General features: G+C 39.5%; 1 protein-coding gene across 1 annotated transcript in view; it reads right to left on the reverse strand.

Annotated features, from left to right (window-relative positions):
* The window catches only part of CCDC186 (coiled-coil domain containing 186), a 51,762-nt gene extending 36,392 nt beyond the window's left edge, over window positions 1-15,370 (reverse strand). Inside the window, exons 1-2 of the mRNA XM_046027256.1 lie at window positions 15,141-15,370; window positions 3,606-4,289 (exon numbers count right to left, since the gene is read on the reverse strand). Coding sequence (XP_045883212.1) covers window positions 3,606-4,255 — 650 coding nt within the window. The 5' untranslated portion in view covers window positions 4,256-4,289; window positions 15,141-15,370. The remainder of the gene's footprint in view (window positions 1-3,605; window positions 4,290-15,140) is intronic.
* Window positions 15,371-19,659: the final 4,289 nt, after the last annotated feature.

Genomic DNA, 19,659 nt, shown 5'->3' on the forward strand with positions numbered 1-19,659 from the left:
CTCGTCTGATCTCGGAAGCTAAGCAGGGTCGGGCCTGGTTAGTACTTGGATGGGAGATTTTAAGACTGTCCCAGTAACATTATAATAATAGTTAAAGAAATCAAAATAACATAAAAAATATAAAAGTTCGGGGCACCTGGGTGGCTCAGTGGGTTAAGCCGCTGCCTTCGGCTCAGGTCATGATCTCAGGGTCCTGGGATCGAGTCCTGCATCGGGCTCTCTGCTCAGCAAGGAGCCTGCTTCCCTCTCTCTCTCTCTCTCTCTCTCTGCCTGCCTCTCTGCCTAGTTGTGATTTCTCTCTGTCAAATAAATAAATAAAAATCTTTAAAAAAAAAAAAATATAAAAGTTCGAGCAGAAATTTCATTTTGTGTCCCCTAGAAAAATATAAATAAGACACCTAAAGAGGTTAACAGCTGATACTTTGGAATTATTAATAGCAATAGCTATTAGGTAACACTTATTGCACAATTATATTTACTAAGTTTATATTTTTAAAAAATATATTTTGTTTATTTATTTGAGAGAGAGTGAGAGAGAGCATGAGAGGGGAGGTCAGAGGGAGAAGCAGATGCCCCACAGAGCTGGGAGCCAGACGCGACTCAATCTGGGAGTCCGGGATCATGACCTGAGCCAAAGGCAGTTGCTTAACCAAAAGAGCAACCCAGGCACCCCTACTAAACTTAAGTGCATTATTTAATATTCAGGTTTATGAAATAAGTCTATGAAATTAACTGTTTTATGAATTTAAAAAAAACAAAAACAAAACAAAAACCCTGAAGCCCGCCACTTGTTCCAGGTCACAGAGTTAGTAAGTGCTTCAACTGATATTTGGACCTAAGTCTAGCTCCATAGCCTACATCTTTCTCCTACTTTGAGGATAATTCATTCATTGGACAAATGCTTACTGGGTACCTACTATGTTCCTATACTCTTCTGTGTGAAGTAGGTCAGCAAACCATCCCTCCCCCATGGTGCTTACATTCAAAGGGAGAAAATGAAAACACACACAGTAAAATATATTGCTGGGGGGAGGTGGGATTGGGAGAGGGGGTGCGGGCTATGGACATTGGGGAGGGGAGGCGAACCATAAGAGACTATGGACTCTGAAAAACAACCTGAGGGTTTTGAAGGGTCAGGGGTGGGAGGTTGGGGGAACAGGTGGTGGGTGATGGGGAGGGCACGTTTTACATGGAGCACTGGGTGTTGTGCAAAAAGAATGAATACTGTTACGCTGAAAAAAAAATAAATAAATAAAAAGGGAAAAAAAAATATCAGACAGTGATCACATCCTATTAAAAAAAACTAAAGGAGAGCAAGAGGACAGAGTGACTTAAGCAGTGATTTGATTTTATTTTTAAAGATTTTATTTATTTATTTGTCAGAGAGAGTGAGCACAGGCAGACAGAGTGGCAGGCAGAGGCAGAGGCAGAGGGAGAAGCGGGCTCCCTGCTGAGCAAGGAGCCCAATGTGGGACTCAATCCCAGGATGCTGGGATCATGACCTGAGCTGAAGGCAGCCGCTTAACCAACTAAGCCACCCAGGCATCAACTGATTCTATTTTTTTAAAGATTTACTAAATTTATTTGAGACACAGAGCAATCGCGAACATGGTCTGGGGTGGAGGGGTGGGGGGAGTAGAGGGGTGGGTGCCACAGAGGGAGAGAACCTCCAGCAGACTCCCCACTGGGCACAGAGCCTGGCAATGAGGTAGATCTCACCACCCTGATATCACCAGTGGAGTAAAAGCCAAGAGTCAGATGCTCACCCAACTGAGCCACCCAGGTGCCCTTTGAGCAGTGCATTTAGAAAAGGAAGTCATGGTTGGCCTGACGAGCAAAGGACCACAGCAAGGAAGCAAATCACGCAAACGTTTGGAAAGGAGAAAAATGTAACATGCAAGTTTATTCAAGCTTTTTGGCACAGTGGTTTAACTTAGATTATCTGATTTGGTGTACACTCAAGTTGTTGCAGAAAACTACCTGCAGCACAGGAATCCTGGCTGTAGTTCACAAGTACTCAAATTGTCACATCCAATGCACAACTAATCGCTCTTAATTAAGAATTCCGGTTAGGACCCTGGACAACACACCGATGTTAGAAAATAGAGGAATGGATGTGTATACAAAGACATCTGGAAATAGATGCCTTCAGGAAAATTTAAGCCAAAGGTATGGAGTTTCAGATTTGCAAGATGAAAAAGCTACTCAGATTGGTTGCACAAAAATGTGAATTAACCTAACATTACTGAACTGTACACTTAAAAATAGTTAAGATGGTAAAATTTATGTGTATTTTGTCACAATCAAAAACAAAAACAAAAACTAGAAAAAAAGAGGGGTTCTGTATGCTTGAGAGATTAAAGTTCACTGAATAAACCAAAGATGGTTTGGGGAAGACTGATGAACTAAGTAAGAAAGTCTAGAAGAGAAAACACTAGAAGCAAGGAGATGATTAAAAGCCAGTTACATGGGGTACTTAGGTGGCTCAGTCGGTTAAGCATCTGTCTTTGGTTCATGTCATGATCCCAGGGTCCTGGGATCAAGCCCTCCAGGTTCCCTGTTCTTCTGGAAGCCTGCTTCTCCCTCTGCCTCTGCCAGCCACTTCCCCTGCTTCTGAACATGCTCTCCCTATCAAATAAATAAATAAAATATTCAAAAAAAAAAAAAAAAGCTAGTTACATATCTAGTAATAGCTGGATTATGGTATATTTTTTTTCTGTCAGCCTCCTCTACTATATAGACTTCCTTCTCCACTTTCTCTGTATATGTACCTCCCATTCCAAATCTCTTAAGTATTATTCAAAAAAAAAAGAGAATCAGTCTGTATTTTAGTAAAGGGTAGCATGTTTTATTTTCCTTTCTTAAAGGTTATAAAAGACTACCTATAGGGCATCTGGGGTCTCAGTTAAACACCTGCCTTTGCCTCAGGTCATGATCCCAGGATCTGAGATCTGCTCTACTCCATGCTCAGTGGGAAGCCTGTTTCTCCCTCCCCTCCCTGCTTATGTGCTCTTTCAAATAAATAAATAAAATCTTAAAAAAAGAGAAAAAAAAAAGACTAAACATCTGTCACACTTAGATATAAAAATCCAGACTAAAATACAGGATGATATAATACTATCAAGAAAGGATAAAATAAAATTAAACTACAATTAAAACAGAAACTAACCCCAAAATCCAAGGGAAGTCTAAAAATATATTAATTACTGATAACCAACCAACTCTTCTCTAAATTTTCATTTTTAAAAAACCAATGAATTTACAATGGGAATTTTAAATTCTGAACTGCATGACTTCTCATTTTCTTTTGAATTTCCCATAGTTTTGACATTATGCTCTATATTCTTTTGAAACTGAGAAACTGGAGTTGTCTTTATAAATATTTCTAGATCTGTAATGAACTCACATTAGTATTTATTCCTTTAGGCACATATTGAATAATTAGACAAATTTGACATTTGCTCAATTATTTAAATGCATTATTTGTTGATCAACTACAACATGCATGTCTGTTGTGAAATTGAAAATGGCCAAGATGATACCTTTAAGGAATTTAATCTTTAACCCCAGCAGGGGGAGAAAATCCCCCAAAATTAAAAACTTACTTCTTTATGGTGTGCTCTTGTTGTAAATACTTCTCTTGTACACACTTTTCAAACATAACTAATGCGTGTTCTCCCTTATTCATTCCATTTGGTACTCGCTGTTCTTCTGCAAACTTCGTAGATAAGAGCTCAGATTCTATTTCTTCCAACAAATCCTCTGATGCTGAAACATTCTTTATTTTTGAAATAAGTTTTTTGGTGCAGTCTGTATCATAGAGACTTTCTGAATAAGTCTTTTGATTTGCTGCTTCTGTAAATGTAGGTGACCTTAATTCTGCCAGTATTTGTGTTACTGTCTGTTCTGTTTCATTTGTTTTTAAAATTTGCTTTGTAAAATCTCCACCAGGAAAATTACCTACTTGTTCAGAATTTTCTGGGCATATTTTAGCACAAGAATCCTCATCTCCACCATGATCCTGAGTACAATTCTCCTGTGCTTCAATTTGATTATGTTCATTAGGCTGACATGAAGTTTTATCAAAGTTTAATGATGACAGTTTAGACTCATTTTCTAAGCTGCCGCTTTCATCAACAGAAAACGAGTTGCAGGAGTCTTCCTTTAATTCATATGCTTTCCCAAGATTTTCATCAGAAGAAATGGAGGCTATGTGCTCTGTCTCTGACATGCTGATTGACACTTCTCTCTGCATTTCTTCAAATCTGTTCCTGATCTTCGTTTTACATCTAAAACAAAGTCAAAACATCAAAATTTTAAAAAACAAAGTTTTTTAAACCAAGACCTTATATGTATTTGCACAAACTACATGATGTAGAATAACTAAGGCCACGAATTTTATCACTAGTAACTCTCTTAAAAGACTTTCTTTTGTGGGGGGGGGGGGCGTGGGGAGAGACCCAAAGACCGAAGAGGACAGTCAATCCAAGTGTGCCACAATCAGAAGGGTGCAAAAGTCCTACTCTCCCCTCCTTTAGTTCATTCACACAACTTCACTTCAACTACAGTTTGGCATTCCTTAATCACGCCCATAAGATGTTGGGTATGAAATATCTACAGTTTAAATTGTTAGACTTCAACTGAATTGCTTAGAATACCTTCAGCTCCATGAGGGGAAAAAGACCATTTCAAGAATCTATAAGAAAATACTGGGGAAATAAGACAGCAGTGGAAACACTAGAAGAGTAAAATTATAAAACAATACACATTAATGATGATAAAAATGTACTAAGAAGGTAAACTAAATAACAAAACATAACTATCTATAGCCCAGGCACCTAAAGCTGAGCTAAAAGAAGTCTGGGTGTTAAAAGATCCCTGACAGGAATTTGTTTTCCATCCAGGCAAAAATCCAGGAAGTACCATGGTATCTCCAAACATTCTCATCAAGAATAAACAATGCTCAGTGCAACTCAAATGGAGCCAATATGCACTGCCTGGGACATAAGGGAAACACTGACAAAACTAATTCAACAACCAGAATACATTTTTAGGCTGTTTATGATAGCTACTATATAGTTGTGTGTATTTTTATATATATACACTGTGTATACTATGTGTATACTATAGTAGTATACATACATATTATATACACTATACTTACTATATATATAGTATAAAGTATATATTATGTAGTAGTAAGCATGTTCTGAAAATTGGTCAACTTCAAAAATTATCCTAAGAAATAAAGATAAAATATTCCAGCAATCTTGATGAAAAATTGTCAACTTCTTTCATCACATCAACAAACCACATATAAGGTCGATGAGTTACCAGTGTCTTATAAGGTTGGATTTAAAAAGGGGCAGATCAAGGACACCTGGGTTGCTCAGCTGGTTAAGCAGCTACCTTCAGCTCAGGCATGATCCCAGCGTCCTAGGATCAAGTCCCACACTGGGCTCCCTGCTCTGCAGAAAGCCTGCTTCTCCCTCTCCCTGCCATTCTGCCTACTTGTGCTCTCTCTCTGTCAAAGAAATAAATAAAATCTTTAAAAAAGGGGGGGGGGGCACAGATCAGAGTTTTGACAAACTAGAAAAGAATTTCAGATGGAAGGTGTACTTCTGGAAAACAAAACAAATATAAAATTTTTTAATAACAGAAAAATACATGTTTTCATTGGTATGTGAAGTCCTAGTCGGGGGGTGGTGAAAAAAAGTAAGAGAAGACAGGTCCTCAGAATGATATGCACAAGTGAACTTTATGACAATAAATGATGTTAGATTTGTATACTTTATTATACCATAGTTTCTAGCACATAGTAGATTCTCAAGTATTGAATTAAAGTACAAAAGTGATAGGATAAAACTAGTATTTGGGAAGCATTATTCTAGGAATGCAGAAAATGGGGAAGAGTTATTCTAAGAAAGGTAGTATATAGACTTCCTCCTCCTCTCTCTCCCTTTGGGGCATCAACTAGTATAGTCATTAGCCTTAATACTACAAATTACTTATCTGTATAACATATTTCTAAACAACCAAACAGAAATTACCATTATCTTGCTGCATATGTAATCCTATATACAAGACAAAGCCCCCACTAGTATTAAAGGCTTGGTTTAGACAATACAAATTAATGCAGTAAGTTAATAATAGGCCTCACAAGCATGCTGTATTCCAATATCTAGGACAAAGTAAAATAATTTTCAAATAGGGGTACTACCCTATATAGTTCTCCCTAAAGTAAGTCACTTTAAGATATAACCTGTGAATGTGTTGCTGAATTCGAAATCTTAATTTAGAAATCTAAAAATGAATGGTTTTAAACATCAAAACCAATGTTATAGCAGCTGACCAGAACAGAGAACAAAGAATCTATTTAAATTAGAATATATAAAGGGATTATGACTCTCCAGCATAAAGAAGAAACTTTATCATTAGACAATGTAGGCCATGCTTTGTCAAGAGAAAAACACTGTCAAGAATTATCCTTTTGGGGCGCTTGGGTGGCTCAGTGGGTTAAAGCCTCTGCCTTCGGCTCAGGTCATGATCCCAGGGTCCTGGGATGGAGCCCCGCATCGGGCTCTCTGCTCAGCAGGGAGCCTGCTTCCTCCTCTCTCTCTAACTGCTTCTCTGCCTACTTGTGATCTCTGTCAAATAAATAAATAAATCTTAAAAAAAAAAAAATTATCCTTTTATCCAGCTTTCATATTTTCCACAATTCAGTCGTTGACTTTATTTTCTCCTCTAGAATTCAACCACTTTGATAATTTGAACCAACAACTCCTAGCTGATATTCACATTAGTTACTTTCAGTCTGGTGTTCTTGAGTTACAGATAACAAATTACCTGTTTGCTTTCACTCTATGTCCATAATAAAATATGAATACAGACATTTCAAATGGATGTTCCACAAAAACCTCAAACTCAAAATGGCATAAATCCCAAATCAAAATTATAGCTCCCATAATTGAGCAATTCCAGTTAATCCTTTCTAATTCTGTCAGCAGTATCATTTTTCTTTTTCTTTTACGATTTTATTTACTTGACAGAGAGAGAGCACAAGTAGGCAGAGTGGTAAACAGGGAGCAGCAGGCTCCCCAGTGAGCAGAGCGCCCAATGTGGGGCTGATTCCAGGACTCTAGTATCATGACCTGAGCCCAAGACAGACGCTTCACTGACTGAGCCACCCAGGCACCACAATGGTATCATTTTTCTTAGTCATGACTCCTTTCTTTCCTTTGCCCTCATACTCTTTTACCAATTTCATGCCTCCAATTATACCCTCTTTTCTACTGCCATTGTCCCCTACTTGCAACCCAATCCAGGTGTAACCACTTCATACTTGGAACACTTGAAATGTTGGTTTCTCACTCTTACTCCATGAAATGGGCACGTGACTTGAGACAGCACCAGCCCAAGTGTAGCCCAATCCAGAGAAGGGGCTGAAGTGTGTACTACAATGGCTCTGCCAACAGGGAACAGGAGCTGCCCTATGAGGTGGGCTGCCCCTCGATGGCAGAAGGGCCTAGGAAGCTACAACACTGCTCCTAAAAAAGCCACACAATACCTCCACATAGACCGTCACCAAATGCAATCAGACGAATGAGAATGAGGCCAGGGCTATCTCTTCCCTCTTTAGAGGTTCCTGTAATAAGAATTCTGCTTCCCCTGGCTGGTCTTCTTCCCCCAACTCCAAAAGGGCTAGCTAGGGAAAAAAGGAAGGGACATATTTTAGAGCTAAATTACCTCTTCTTTAATCGAAACAGCTGGGAACACCTTCAATCTTTCTTTAGGTAGAACAAGGAGTTTGTGATTAATGTTTTTGGGTGCTTGGTTTTTGTTTTTTTTTTTTTATGATTGAAATCTTTAATTTCTGGAATTTTCTCTAGTAATCAAAAGTGGCAGAAAGATAAGATATCAAATTAATACATTATTAGGGGACTGTATTCCAGAAGGAAGTGGAAAGGATGACAGACCTAATACAGAAAAACTAAAACCATTTTGTTTACACCTCAGAGGTGCAATTCCTGGGTAAACCAATCATACTACTTTCCCAATCTTCTCTCTCAACACATTCCTAAAAACCTAGGACTTAATATAATCTACCAGTCCCTGACCAGTCTACTCAAGAATCCTCCAATTTTCACATTAACATTTCCATGGCTTTGCTCCCATCTAGAATGTCCTTCTCTTCAGTCTATCCAGAGTCTAATTATATTTAAAGGTCCAATTTTAACGCCTTATCTTCCTTCAAATTTTCTCTCATTTAAGTACAAAAATACCCCCAGTAAATGAAAACATACTGCATTTACACTCATTAGGCACACAGTCACAGCCTTCCTTGGAACACTTTTGAACAGTCTTCAGTTTTTTTGTTTGTTTTTTTTTTTTAAAGATTTTATTTATTTATTTGACAGAGAAAGCTCACAAGTAGACAGAGAGGCAGGCAGAGAGATAGAGAGGAAGGAACCAGGCTCTCTACTGAGCAGAGAGCCGGATGTGGGGCTCGATCCCAGGACCCTGGGATCATGACCCGAGCCGAAAGCAGAGGCCTTAACCCACTGAGCCACCCAGGCGCCCCAGTCTTCAGTTTTTTAAATGATCTCTATATCAGCAAGGAGGAACATGACTCTGAACTGACTTTGAACAAGACTCTTAAATCTCCAGTAATAATGATAATAAATCAACAAATATATTCTCCACTACATTTGCATTCATTCTTGCAAATGTTAAATGCTGTTCAGTTCTCAGTGAGGTGGGGTCCACTGGGTTTATACAATGATTTGAGACTTGTAATGTGAAGAATAAAAGTTTGTCTCATTCCACTGAATATTCACTTAGGTTAAAAAAACAAAAACAAATAAACCTGTGTTTATGATTACCTCAGCTTAGACTGTCTTACATATTATCCTTCTGTAAATTAAAGATAGCCAAATTTAACTTCAAAAGACAAGTACTTTCTATACTGTTGATCATTAATATGTCCCTGACCTCCGAAAAAGTCTTCACATAAAAGGACATCTGGTAACCACTGAGCTTGCAAACTGAGCTTTCTGATGCTCAAATGAATACTAATTGGACACAAAAGGAAAGGTAGAGGAGTTAAGGAAAATTTATGTGTATATATGACATGTATATATGCAACAAAGCCATCACCAAAGATTAAGTAGCTGAATTGTAAAAGATTGGTGGGGGGAGGGGCACCACAATGAGCTTGATTATATCCACAATTAACCAGGTAATTGTGGGGGGAGGGAACAACTGACTCCTCTTGTGGGCCTCCAGTTGGCCATACAGATGTGGGCCAGTCTAGTCTGGCTGTTGTCCAAGTTTTTTCTTTTGGGGGGACAGGGGTAGTTGTCATCAAGATTCCTGAGGATCCAATAACGTAAGGGTAGTTTAAAGGGAAAGGATATAAAACTAGACATTTGTTTATAAGACTGTTTTAAATAAGAAGTGCTTGTATAATTCAAATCCCCACTCATGTATAAAGATATAGTGATTATATAGATTACAATATCTATTCCTTTTTTGAGGTTAAAAAAAATAACACAGGTTATCTGACTTTTTAGCATCTCTTACTCATTAGGAGAAAATACTGTATTTAAAACCTAACAGTCACAAAATTCCTCTCAGTTTAAGCACTTTTTTCCAGAGTTGTTTCTGACACAGTACTACAGGACCAATTCACACTTCATACTGTTTCAGTGAAGTGAGAATTGGTTTCGCTCTTACTGGAGCTCATCAGCTGTAGGCAACTGGTCAAGAAACATTTTTCACTTGCCTTAAAGCCAACCATTATCCACCTGTTTTATTTCTTAATGCAAGAACTCACTTTTCTACAAAATTATTTCCATATTAAGAGCCTTACAAATAAAAACACTGTTTTTAACAGCTCTTAATACAGTTACTTGTTTTCTCAGTAATTAGCAGCATAAATAAAAAGCTAATTGATAAACTGCAAATATGAATGAATCCAATCCACAGATATTAGGCAACAGCTTATCAAACAAACACGCCTCATACAAAAGTACCAAGCCACAAATACATTTCCAAACTATTAATTCATTCACCAAACATGTACTGAGCATGTGCAGGCACTATTCTATGTGTTGGGAACATGGCAGTGAAGAAAACATGCAACCGCTAGGGAGTTTACATTTGGGTATAGTGGATCAATATATTTAAAAGCTCTTTGTTTAAAAAAAAAAAGCTCTCTCTTAAATCTTTTACTCTTTGTGTTTACAGCATTTTAATATGAACATCTGTCAATGTTCCCTCAGAAGCTATGTAAGATACACATAAATGTTTTAAATCCAACAGAAAAATCTGGCTCAGTGCAGCATAAATATTATTTACAAGAACAAATTTTTAAATTACAAACTATACCATATGAATCTCAAACACCACCTGTGTATTTCTCAAAATCATGTCCACTAAGATAAGCAAGTTGAGTCTGTGAGAGCCCTCCTGTTCTTCACTATAATGGTTCCCTGTCCTTTGTAGGCCAATTACACTAAACGTTTTTTCACATATTCCCCACATACTTTAAAAGCAGCATGAACAAAAGAATAATTTATCTGACCAGTCCTAACAAGGCTGTGATATGGCAATTAAAATCAGAAGCAATAAATTACATAAAAAATGCATCCACAGTCCAACATAATCTGACCACAAACCCCAGTAAGTAATTTTTGATAGATGTTACCTTTAAAATACAAACACGTTCCTGGATAAAGTTTTTAAATGGAATAAACTAATAGAACAGAAAGGAACCTGTGTAAAAAACATGAAAACCTTGTTTCACATGATGAAAATACCAGACACTGAAGTTCACAGAAGGTGAATTCATGCAAATCAGATTAAAACCTATAAAAAAAAAAAAAAGACTAAAAACTAAGCTAGCTATTTCAAAGAACTCTAAGTTCTTTCAAAAGAGAGAAATACTTTTTACGGTACTCACATTCTAAGTTTGTAGGTAAAATTTAACTTTAATGAGTTTCATTTACGTAAAACATAACAGTCAATTTTTGCCTTTATCCTACCAGTATGAAGCCAAAGCCAATTATCCCCATGGGGGTTTGTTTAGCTTTCACCAAAGCCTCAGGGCAGAGTAAATTTCACAGTTATGTGGATTACATTACAAGAAAAGATGTTACATAAACTCAGGGGGTGCCTGGGTGGTGCAGTTGGTTGAGCCGCTGACACTTGGTTTTAGCTCAGGTTGTAATCTCAGAGTCCTGAGATGAAGCCCTGAATAGGGCTCCGCACTCAGTAATGGAGTCTGCTGGAGATTCTCTCTCCCCATCCCTCACATTCCTATGCTCACCTGCTTGCTCACATTCGCTCTCCCTCCTAAATAAATAATCAACCAACCAACCGATCTAAAAAAAAAAAAGACTCAGGGCAACAGATGCAGCAAGAGTGCCTCCAAACAGTACCAAATCCTATGGCAGGATAACAGGAGAAAGAGAAATTATGGTCCATCAGGATTCCAGGAAAAAGAGGTTAAGTGGCCATTCCATCTATCACATTATCAAGTCATCTGCCATGTTATGTTTACTCTTAGACAACGCAATTTTTAAAAAAGATTTTATTTATTTATTTGATAGATCACAAGTAGGAAAAGAGGCAGGCAGAGGCGGGGGGCAGGGGGCCAGGCTCCCCGATGAACAGAGAGCCCCATGAAGGGCTCAATTCCAGAACCCTGAGGTCATGACCTAAGCCGAAGGCAGAGGGTCAACCCACTGAGCCACCCAGGCGCCCCTCTTAGACAATGTAATTTTATAACTCTAACAAGTTTTTGTTTTAAGATTTTATTTATTTATTTGACAGAGATCACAAGTAGGCAGAGAGGCAGGCAGAGAGAGAGGAGGAAGCAGGTTCCCCACAGAGCAGAGAGCCTGATGTGGGACTCGACCCCAGGACCATGACCTGAGCAGAAGACAAAGGCTTTAACCCACTGAGCCACCCAGGCACCCCAACTCTAACAAGTTTTAAAGCAAAAAGTTATTAATACAGAAATTTTATTTTGAACGTGTCTGTAGAGCACTCACTATATAAACTTTAATGAGTCTCAGGAAACATAAAAAGTATTTTTGGCTATTATTTTCCCAAATCCGAAAATTTGAAAAAAAAGACTGACCTATAGTTCCCTTTTCAAAAAGGGAGACTAATAAAAAAAATTAAGAGTAAGTTTTAAAGACTTTTTCTTATTTATTTATTTGACAGAGAGAGGGAGAGATCCAAAGTAGGCAGAGAGGCAGGCAGAGAGAGAGGGAGAAGCAGGCTCCCCGCCAAGCAGAGAGCCTGATGTGGGGCTTGATTCCAGGACCCGGAGATCATGACCCGAGCCAAAGGCAGAGGCTTAACCCCCTGAGCCATCCAGGCACCCCATAAAAGTAAGTTTTAAGTCTTCCTTTTATTAAGGGGTTCTGGTTAATGTTTAAATTTTGAAACCAACTTTGGCCTGCATTCACTTAATATTCATATGATACAGTTTACTAAAAACATTATTCATTAGCACTGACTACATAATCATCCCTAAAGCAGACTATCAGTTCATGTGTCTTAATGACAAATATACTCACAATCTAATCAGTACTTTGGTGGGTTCAATTTTGACTTTGTGTGTATTGCCCATTCATGCCAATATTTCTCCTTGTTTACTTAGTCCACGTAGATTTTTATAATTTAAGTAGCTAAATAATAACGCTCAAGAAGTCTGAAAAACTGGGGCACCTGGGTGGCTCAGCGGGTTAAAGCCGCTGCCTTCAGCTCAGGTCATGATCCCAGGGTCCTGGGATCGAGCCCCGCATCGGGCTCTCTGCTTGGCTGGGAGCCTGCTTCCTCCTCTCTCTCTCTGCCTGCCTCTCTGCCTACTTGTAATCTCTATCTGTCAAATAAATAAATCTTTAAAAAAAAAAAAAAAAAAAGTCTGAAAAACTAATAGAGGATTATTTGTAAATTTAAATGATCTATACTCCCACTGTTGCCCTGAAATACTAAATATAACATTTACAATACCTCAAGCCAAGTGAATGTTTATGAGAAGTTCAAGAATCAGCTTTGTTTCAAGATTTTATTTGAGAGAGAGAGCATGAGCACAAGCTGGGGAAAGGGCAGAGGGAGAAGAAGAGGGGGAAGCAGACTCCTGGCTGAGTAGGGAGCCCCAGGCTGCCTCAATCTCAAGACCCTGAGGATCATGTCCTGAGCATAAATCAGACGCTTAGCTGACTCAGCCTCCCAGGTACCCCTCAGCTTTGTTTAAAGCCAAAAATATGGGATTAAAAAAACAAAAATCAAAACTCCGAATTTTATTGGGAAAAAAAAAAACAGAACTTGAGGTCACAGATTCTTACTTTAATATGAAATCGTTAGATAAATTTGGAAAATACAGATTTCTAGTCATTCTTCAAAGAGAAAGACAATTTTTATAAATTTCTAAATGAGGCTGCTTCAGACTCTTAAGAGCATTCTGTACTGTTTTACCTTCACTTGGTGATGTCAGCATGTAGCTGTAAATAGGCATTTTTAAACTGAATATACTAAGCAACTGACATCAGCTATGCTGTCATCGAACAGCCCTAAAGGACAACTCTTGCATTTACCGGTGAAGGAATTAAAGGTCAGAGTAATTACTGTTACACCACTCCTTTCATGTTAGCAAACGAGACTCTGAAATACCAAAGACACTCTCTGAAACCTTCACTGTTTAAAGAAATCTCTAGGTTTATATGCTGGCATTCTGAATTTGACAAGGATTCAAAATAATAACATCCACATAAACACAATCCATGCATTTCCAGGGAAAAACATAAACACAAGCCAGGCATTTCCAAGTAGATTGAGTATTTATATATGTTTGCCTCCTACAGGGCAAAGTTTTCATTCTTTTTAAGATTTGTGAATTACTCAACACCTTTACTGAATTTTAAATCAAATGAAAAGACCAAAAAAGAAAAAAGGAACGAGGCCAATCATCACTTTTCTATTTTTGTAATGCTGAATAAAAGTTGAAAAGCAACTGTACAGAGAAGAGACTTTATTCACAAGGAGACAGTTCAGTTTCACCATCAGTGTCTCTTGAACCTTTATCTTCCACGCAAGATTAACTCCAGGAATATGAAGGTGTAGTTTGTAGTTAGGAAGGCTACGCCCACAATTAGCATATCTGAGCAATCTTTTTTTTTTTTTAAAGGCTACCGGCACACCTTTTGAAATACTGTTCCACTGATTTACTGCACACTTTTCCTAAAAAAAACTTCCAGCCTATCATTTAGGAAGTAAAACCACCAGGCATCAAGGAACATCACAAACACACACGGAGAAAACTGCCAAATGCCGGCACATCATTATTTTTACTATACTAATCCCCACAGGTAACAAAACTGTCAAGTGAAAGAGATTCTAATCCAGACGCTCCGACTCCAAATCCAGGCCTCTTTAAACAAAACCAAGATGGGAATATTAGCTACAGTTGTTAAACTGCTAACAGCTAAGCATCAATTACACCTGCGCTATCCCCAGGCTTGCTGCTGGAGGACAGGCACAAGAGGCTTTCCCATGTTACAAGTCTGATAGACACAAATTTGAAATATCCAGCCAAGGTTTATCAAATGCCTGATGTCCTTGGAAGAAAGGCAACATAAAAACCAGTAACAATATCTCTCATAACCGAAATCGCAAACAAACGCCTTCAAGTTACTTAAAATCACATTAAAATCACAGTAACGGAAGAGTTTGTAAGACGGCAAAAAGCACTACCGTAAACATAAAACACACACACAGTCAACTTGAAAACGGAAAGAGAAATAGGCGACTGAGTCTGAGAAACAGCCGAGCAGGTGGGGTTTAACCGCAGCTCGCGCTGCTCTCCAAACACCGCTCCCGAGGCGGGGCCCCCGACCTCCGCCGACCTCTCGGCCGCCGCCTCTCCGGCCGGCCCGGGACCCAGGGAACAAGGCAGGGAGAGAGAGGGGTTCCTAACTCCGTCCCCCCTCGCTCGCCAGCCTCCACTGCCCACGAGAAAAGCCAGGCGGAGAGCCGACCCGGGACCCGCAGCACCGCGGCGGAGGTGGGCAGTCCCTCAGCGCCACCACAGCGACTGCAGTGGGCTCCGGGGTCCGTCGAGCACTCACCCCACTTCTCCGAGACTCAGGCCGCACCCCTAACGAGGACGCTGAAGCTCAGGCTCAGGGCCTAATTTCTCCATAGCTGGGTCCGGCAAACCAGTCGGAGTGGGGGCAGGTGTGGAAACAGCGACCAGGGACGGGGCCGACACCGCGCTCCCTCCTCCTCGGCTTCCCCAATCCCCCGCGGAGCTGACACATCAACAAAGATGGCGGCGACGCCGAAGCCGGCCCCACTACAGCTGAGGGGGCGGGGCTCCCTGGAGGAGCCAGTCAGCGAGGGGCAGGCGGTGTGACGCGACGCACGTTGGGGCGGGTGTAACCTGTCTGCAGTGGGCGGGGCCCGGGCCGCACCGCCTCCTGCCCCCACAGCGCCCAGCCCCGCGCTCAGACTCGCTGGGCACCCACGCCCGGACTGACTCGGCTAGCCAGCCATCCTGCTAGTCCTGTCCAGTCTCTTACGCCATTCCCACGCCAAGCGTGTTCTTTCTGTAGGACGCTCTCATTGGATATAAGCCCACCTTACCCTTTGACCCTTCTCATATTAGTCAGGGGTATAAAGCAATAAAAGAATTTCAAATTGTGACTTCCCAGCTCTGACGCGCACACCTTGCACCTGACGTAGACGGAATTAGCAGGAGGAGCCTACCTGTCCGTCTGACAATTCATTCCTGGGAGAGATTCTGGGGGTTTCCATAACGCCGCGTCCGTATCTTCAGCCTGGCACCCACTGCCATTGTTTAATAATAAACTGTTCTTGCGTTCGTCCCTGGCACCAGCCTGTGAGCGCCTTGAGCGCGGGAAGTGTCCTCTCCCGGCTGGTCGTCCCAGACCGCACTGTGGGGGGTGACATGCAGGAGCTGCTCAATAATTAGCAACAAGAAGTGTATTAGAGGAGAAAGTGTGTTGAATAAAGTTGCCTAATCGGATCTAGATAAGTAAGGGGAACAGTTTCAATCTGCGAAGGTTTTGCAAATCTACGCGGTGCATTGATGTCCTCTGGTTTAGGACTTCCTACTCACAACTCATGAGTGAAAGTACTTAATTCTGACAAGTTGTCAGCGTGAGAGTTTGCACAGCAAAGCTTGTTCCTGTTCTGTTAAAGCTTCTTTGATACTAACTGCTAGGGGGACAAATCAGTAAAAAAAAATTCAACATTGTGTCACTTTGTTCCTCTTTCCTTTTCAACAGGAAATGGCACCTCCCTCCGTAAATGAAAATACTGCAGTGAAACACACTTTGCAGTTAAAGTGTTTTTGATAGTGAAGAAATAAATTGACTTTAAAATAATAGACCAAACATTCCTAGTGAGATACATTTTCCCAAGGGAGAAAAATGTCAGCCTTTTTCATAGCTCATATGGTTAGTAATAACCTTCATAGTGTTATTTCTGAAATATATACTAGTTTCAAAGCATATAAGTAATTATATTTCTGAATACGAAGATTTTCGTTGTTGGAGAAAGGAAATACAAATACAAAAAGGAATTAAGTAAAAATCTGCAATCCTAAATTTGAACTTAGAAATATCAGTATGAGCTCATGGTATTTTTTTTTTTCCATTAAAAGTCTGTCCACTGAAAAGGCCTGGATTAATAATCAGCACAATACATACCCCTATTCTCCATCATTTCTAAATATAATTTCCCACAAAACATCACTTGGGCTCCCCTAGAAAATCAAGGACTGATTCTAAGTCTGGAGCAGGAAAGGTGCAAGGAAGTCTAAGATACATGTATCAGAAAGCAAAGAAGAAAAATCATAGGAGTTGTGTCAAAGACTCAGGAGCCAATTCAAAAGTGTGCCCACTGGTCAAAAGACAATTTAACAGTAAAAAATAATAATATTTGCGACTCCTCTACTATTTCAAAAATTAAGATGTGCTGATTTTTTAAAACATTACTGGTCACCTTCAAAGATGCCAAAGAATCATCACAGTCTGAAAACTGACACAAGAGTCAAGCATCCTAACTTTCCTGTTACAAACTGACTCTCAATCAAATAGTCAATGTGGGAAAGTTCTTTAAAGATAATAAATAAATACCAAAAATATATATCAGCCTCTTGAAAACCCTAATGAAATAAGGGATCTAGGTAATGATCATCAGCAAGTCTAGAATCATTAGACAAAAAGCCAAGTGGATGGATGTGACTGACAACACTTGAAACTGTTAGATCAATTTTAATATCCTCCAAAGAGAAACAACTAGATTATTAAGTGTCTTCTTATGTGATGCTTTAGAGGAACACAATACCACCTGTGAAGTATTCTTGCCAGAGAGGGTATGATCAAAATTGAACTTAAGGAAAACCTGCCATTACTTCAATATATAAATTGCAAGAAAAGGATAAAAAGGAAATCTCTTTTTTTTTCTTTTTTTTTTAATGATTTTATTTATTTATTTGACAGACAGAGATCACAAGTAGGCAGAGATGCAGGCAGAGACAGAGGGGGAGGCAGGCTCCCTGCTGAGCAGAGAGCCCCTGCTGGGTTTGATTCCAGAACCCTGAGATCTTTAACCCACTGAGCCACCTAGAAGCCCCAAAAAGGAAATCTCTTTTTAAAATACATCTACTGAATACAATATAAGATCTTGCTTGGAGCCTGATTTGAACATACCAATTATTAAAAATCATTTGAGACTCTCCGGATATTTTAAATACTAGTTTCACGATATTAAGAAATTGTTACTTGTTGGTGCTGCTTTCTTTTTTTTTTAATTTTATTTATTTGACACAGAGAGAGAAATCACAAGGAGGCAGAGCAGCAGGCAGAGAAAGAGGGGGGAGCAGGCTCCCCGCTGAGCAGAGAGCCCGATGCGGGGCTCGATCCCAGGACCCTGGGATCATGACCTCAGCTGAAAGCAGAGGCTTAACCCACTGAGCCACCCAGGTGCCCCTTGGTGCTGCTTTCAAAAGTTACTATCTTTTAAAGATATATAAACATGCATAGATAACAAGATACAATATCCCAGAAAGTAAATGTGATCCAAAAATCCCCAAATAAATAAAAATAAAAATAACGCACACTGATGGGAATATGTCAAAGGATAGCAAGAGCCAACTCAAAGAGCTCCCAATGGCCAAAGTTGGAAATATTTGAGCATGTGTTGGATTATAACCCAAAGTATAAAGTAAACCCAAGTTCATACTAAGTATATATGATCATACAGTATATACATGATCAAATATATTAATAAATGGAAAGAGACAAATTTCTCATGCAAGCAAATTTGAAATAATTTCGGTATCTGGCCCTTAACCTCTCTTTCTTAGGTGTAGACCATGTATAATGACTTTCTTCCAAAGTGCATAATATGCAAAGGGAGGGAAAACAAGAGTAACTTTAGAAATCTGAAGAATACTAGTCAGGTGGTGGTGTATCAAGCATGTTATCAAGGTGTATACAAGAGTTGTGCCTTTCTGCAATGTCAGCTTTATTCAATCATCAAGTAAGGTTAATACAATTGAAAGCAGGTTCAGGATACTAACTCAATGCCATTTAACTTGGCTTCATACACATCACACAAAGTACAATACAAAGTTATGCAACAAACAAGACACAATAAGGGTAAGAACTTAATGAATCAAACCAAGTTAGTCTGTGAGCACGGTTAAGATGAGGTCTTCGTCGGGTCTACGCCAGCTCTAGACACTTCCAGCATAATATGTTCAAAAGTGGAGGATCTCTATTATGTTCAGAGATCAATCAGGCACAGCCTTCCATGGCAGTTGCCTTTGAATGTGATCAGATGAGAAAGGGTCAGTGTCTAGAGAGTCTGGCAGTTTGCTGAAGAAATCCTCCCTTTTTGCAGGAGTTTCATTAGTCTTGCACCTTTGCAGGCCTCTTCTGACTCTAGTGCTAACAGCTCCACAGTTTTCCAGGCCTTACGGGTTATTAATCTGTAGTACTTCCGGTCTATACTGGTTTTGGTGGTATCTGGTCTTACCTGCAATAGCCTTGACTGCTTTTCTGACCGTATCACCCCTTGACATGAGTGACACCATCTTACTCCCTACAGGTGGAAAATGTCAACTGTCATGAATCATGTTCACAGGAAGTACACTTGATATGGTGCTATACAAATGGCACTCTACCTCTTTAGCTTTCCTTCCAAAAATTCTTAATGCTCGTCTTATCATGAGAAAAACATCAAACTCCCACAGTGGGACATCTTTCAAAATGCCTGACCAGTATGCCTGGAAGCTATCAAGATCATCAAAACAGGGAAAGTCTGAAAAACGGCCATAGCCAAGAAAAGCCTAAGGAGACATAACAACTAAATGAAATAATGTGGTATCCTGAATGGAATTCTGGCTCAGAGAAAGGACAATAGCTAAAAACTATGGAAATCTAAATAAACTCTGGGCTTTAGTAATAATGTATCGATGTTAGTTCCTTAATTGTAGTTAATGTAACCTACTATTGCAATATGAGTAATAGGGGAACCTGGGTGTGGTTAATGTGGGAAACTCTGTTCTATCTTCTCACTTTATTCTGTGAATCTAAAACCATTCTAAAAAAAAAA

The sequence above is a fragment of the Meles meles genome, chromosome 13 (genome assembly GCF_922984935.1).
Source record: "Meles meles chromosome 13, mMelMel3.1 paternal haplotype, whole genome shotgun sequence".
Lineage (NCBI taxonomy): Eukaryota > Metazoa > Chordata > Mammalia > Carnivora > Mustelidae > Meles > Meles meles.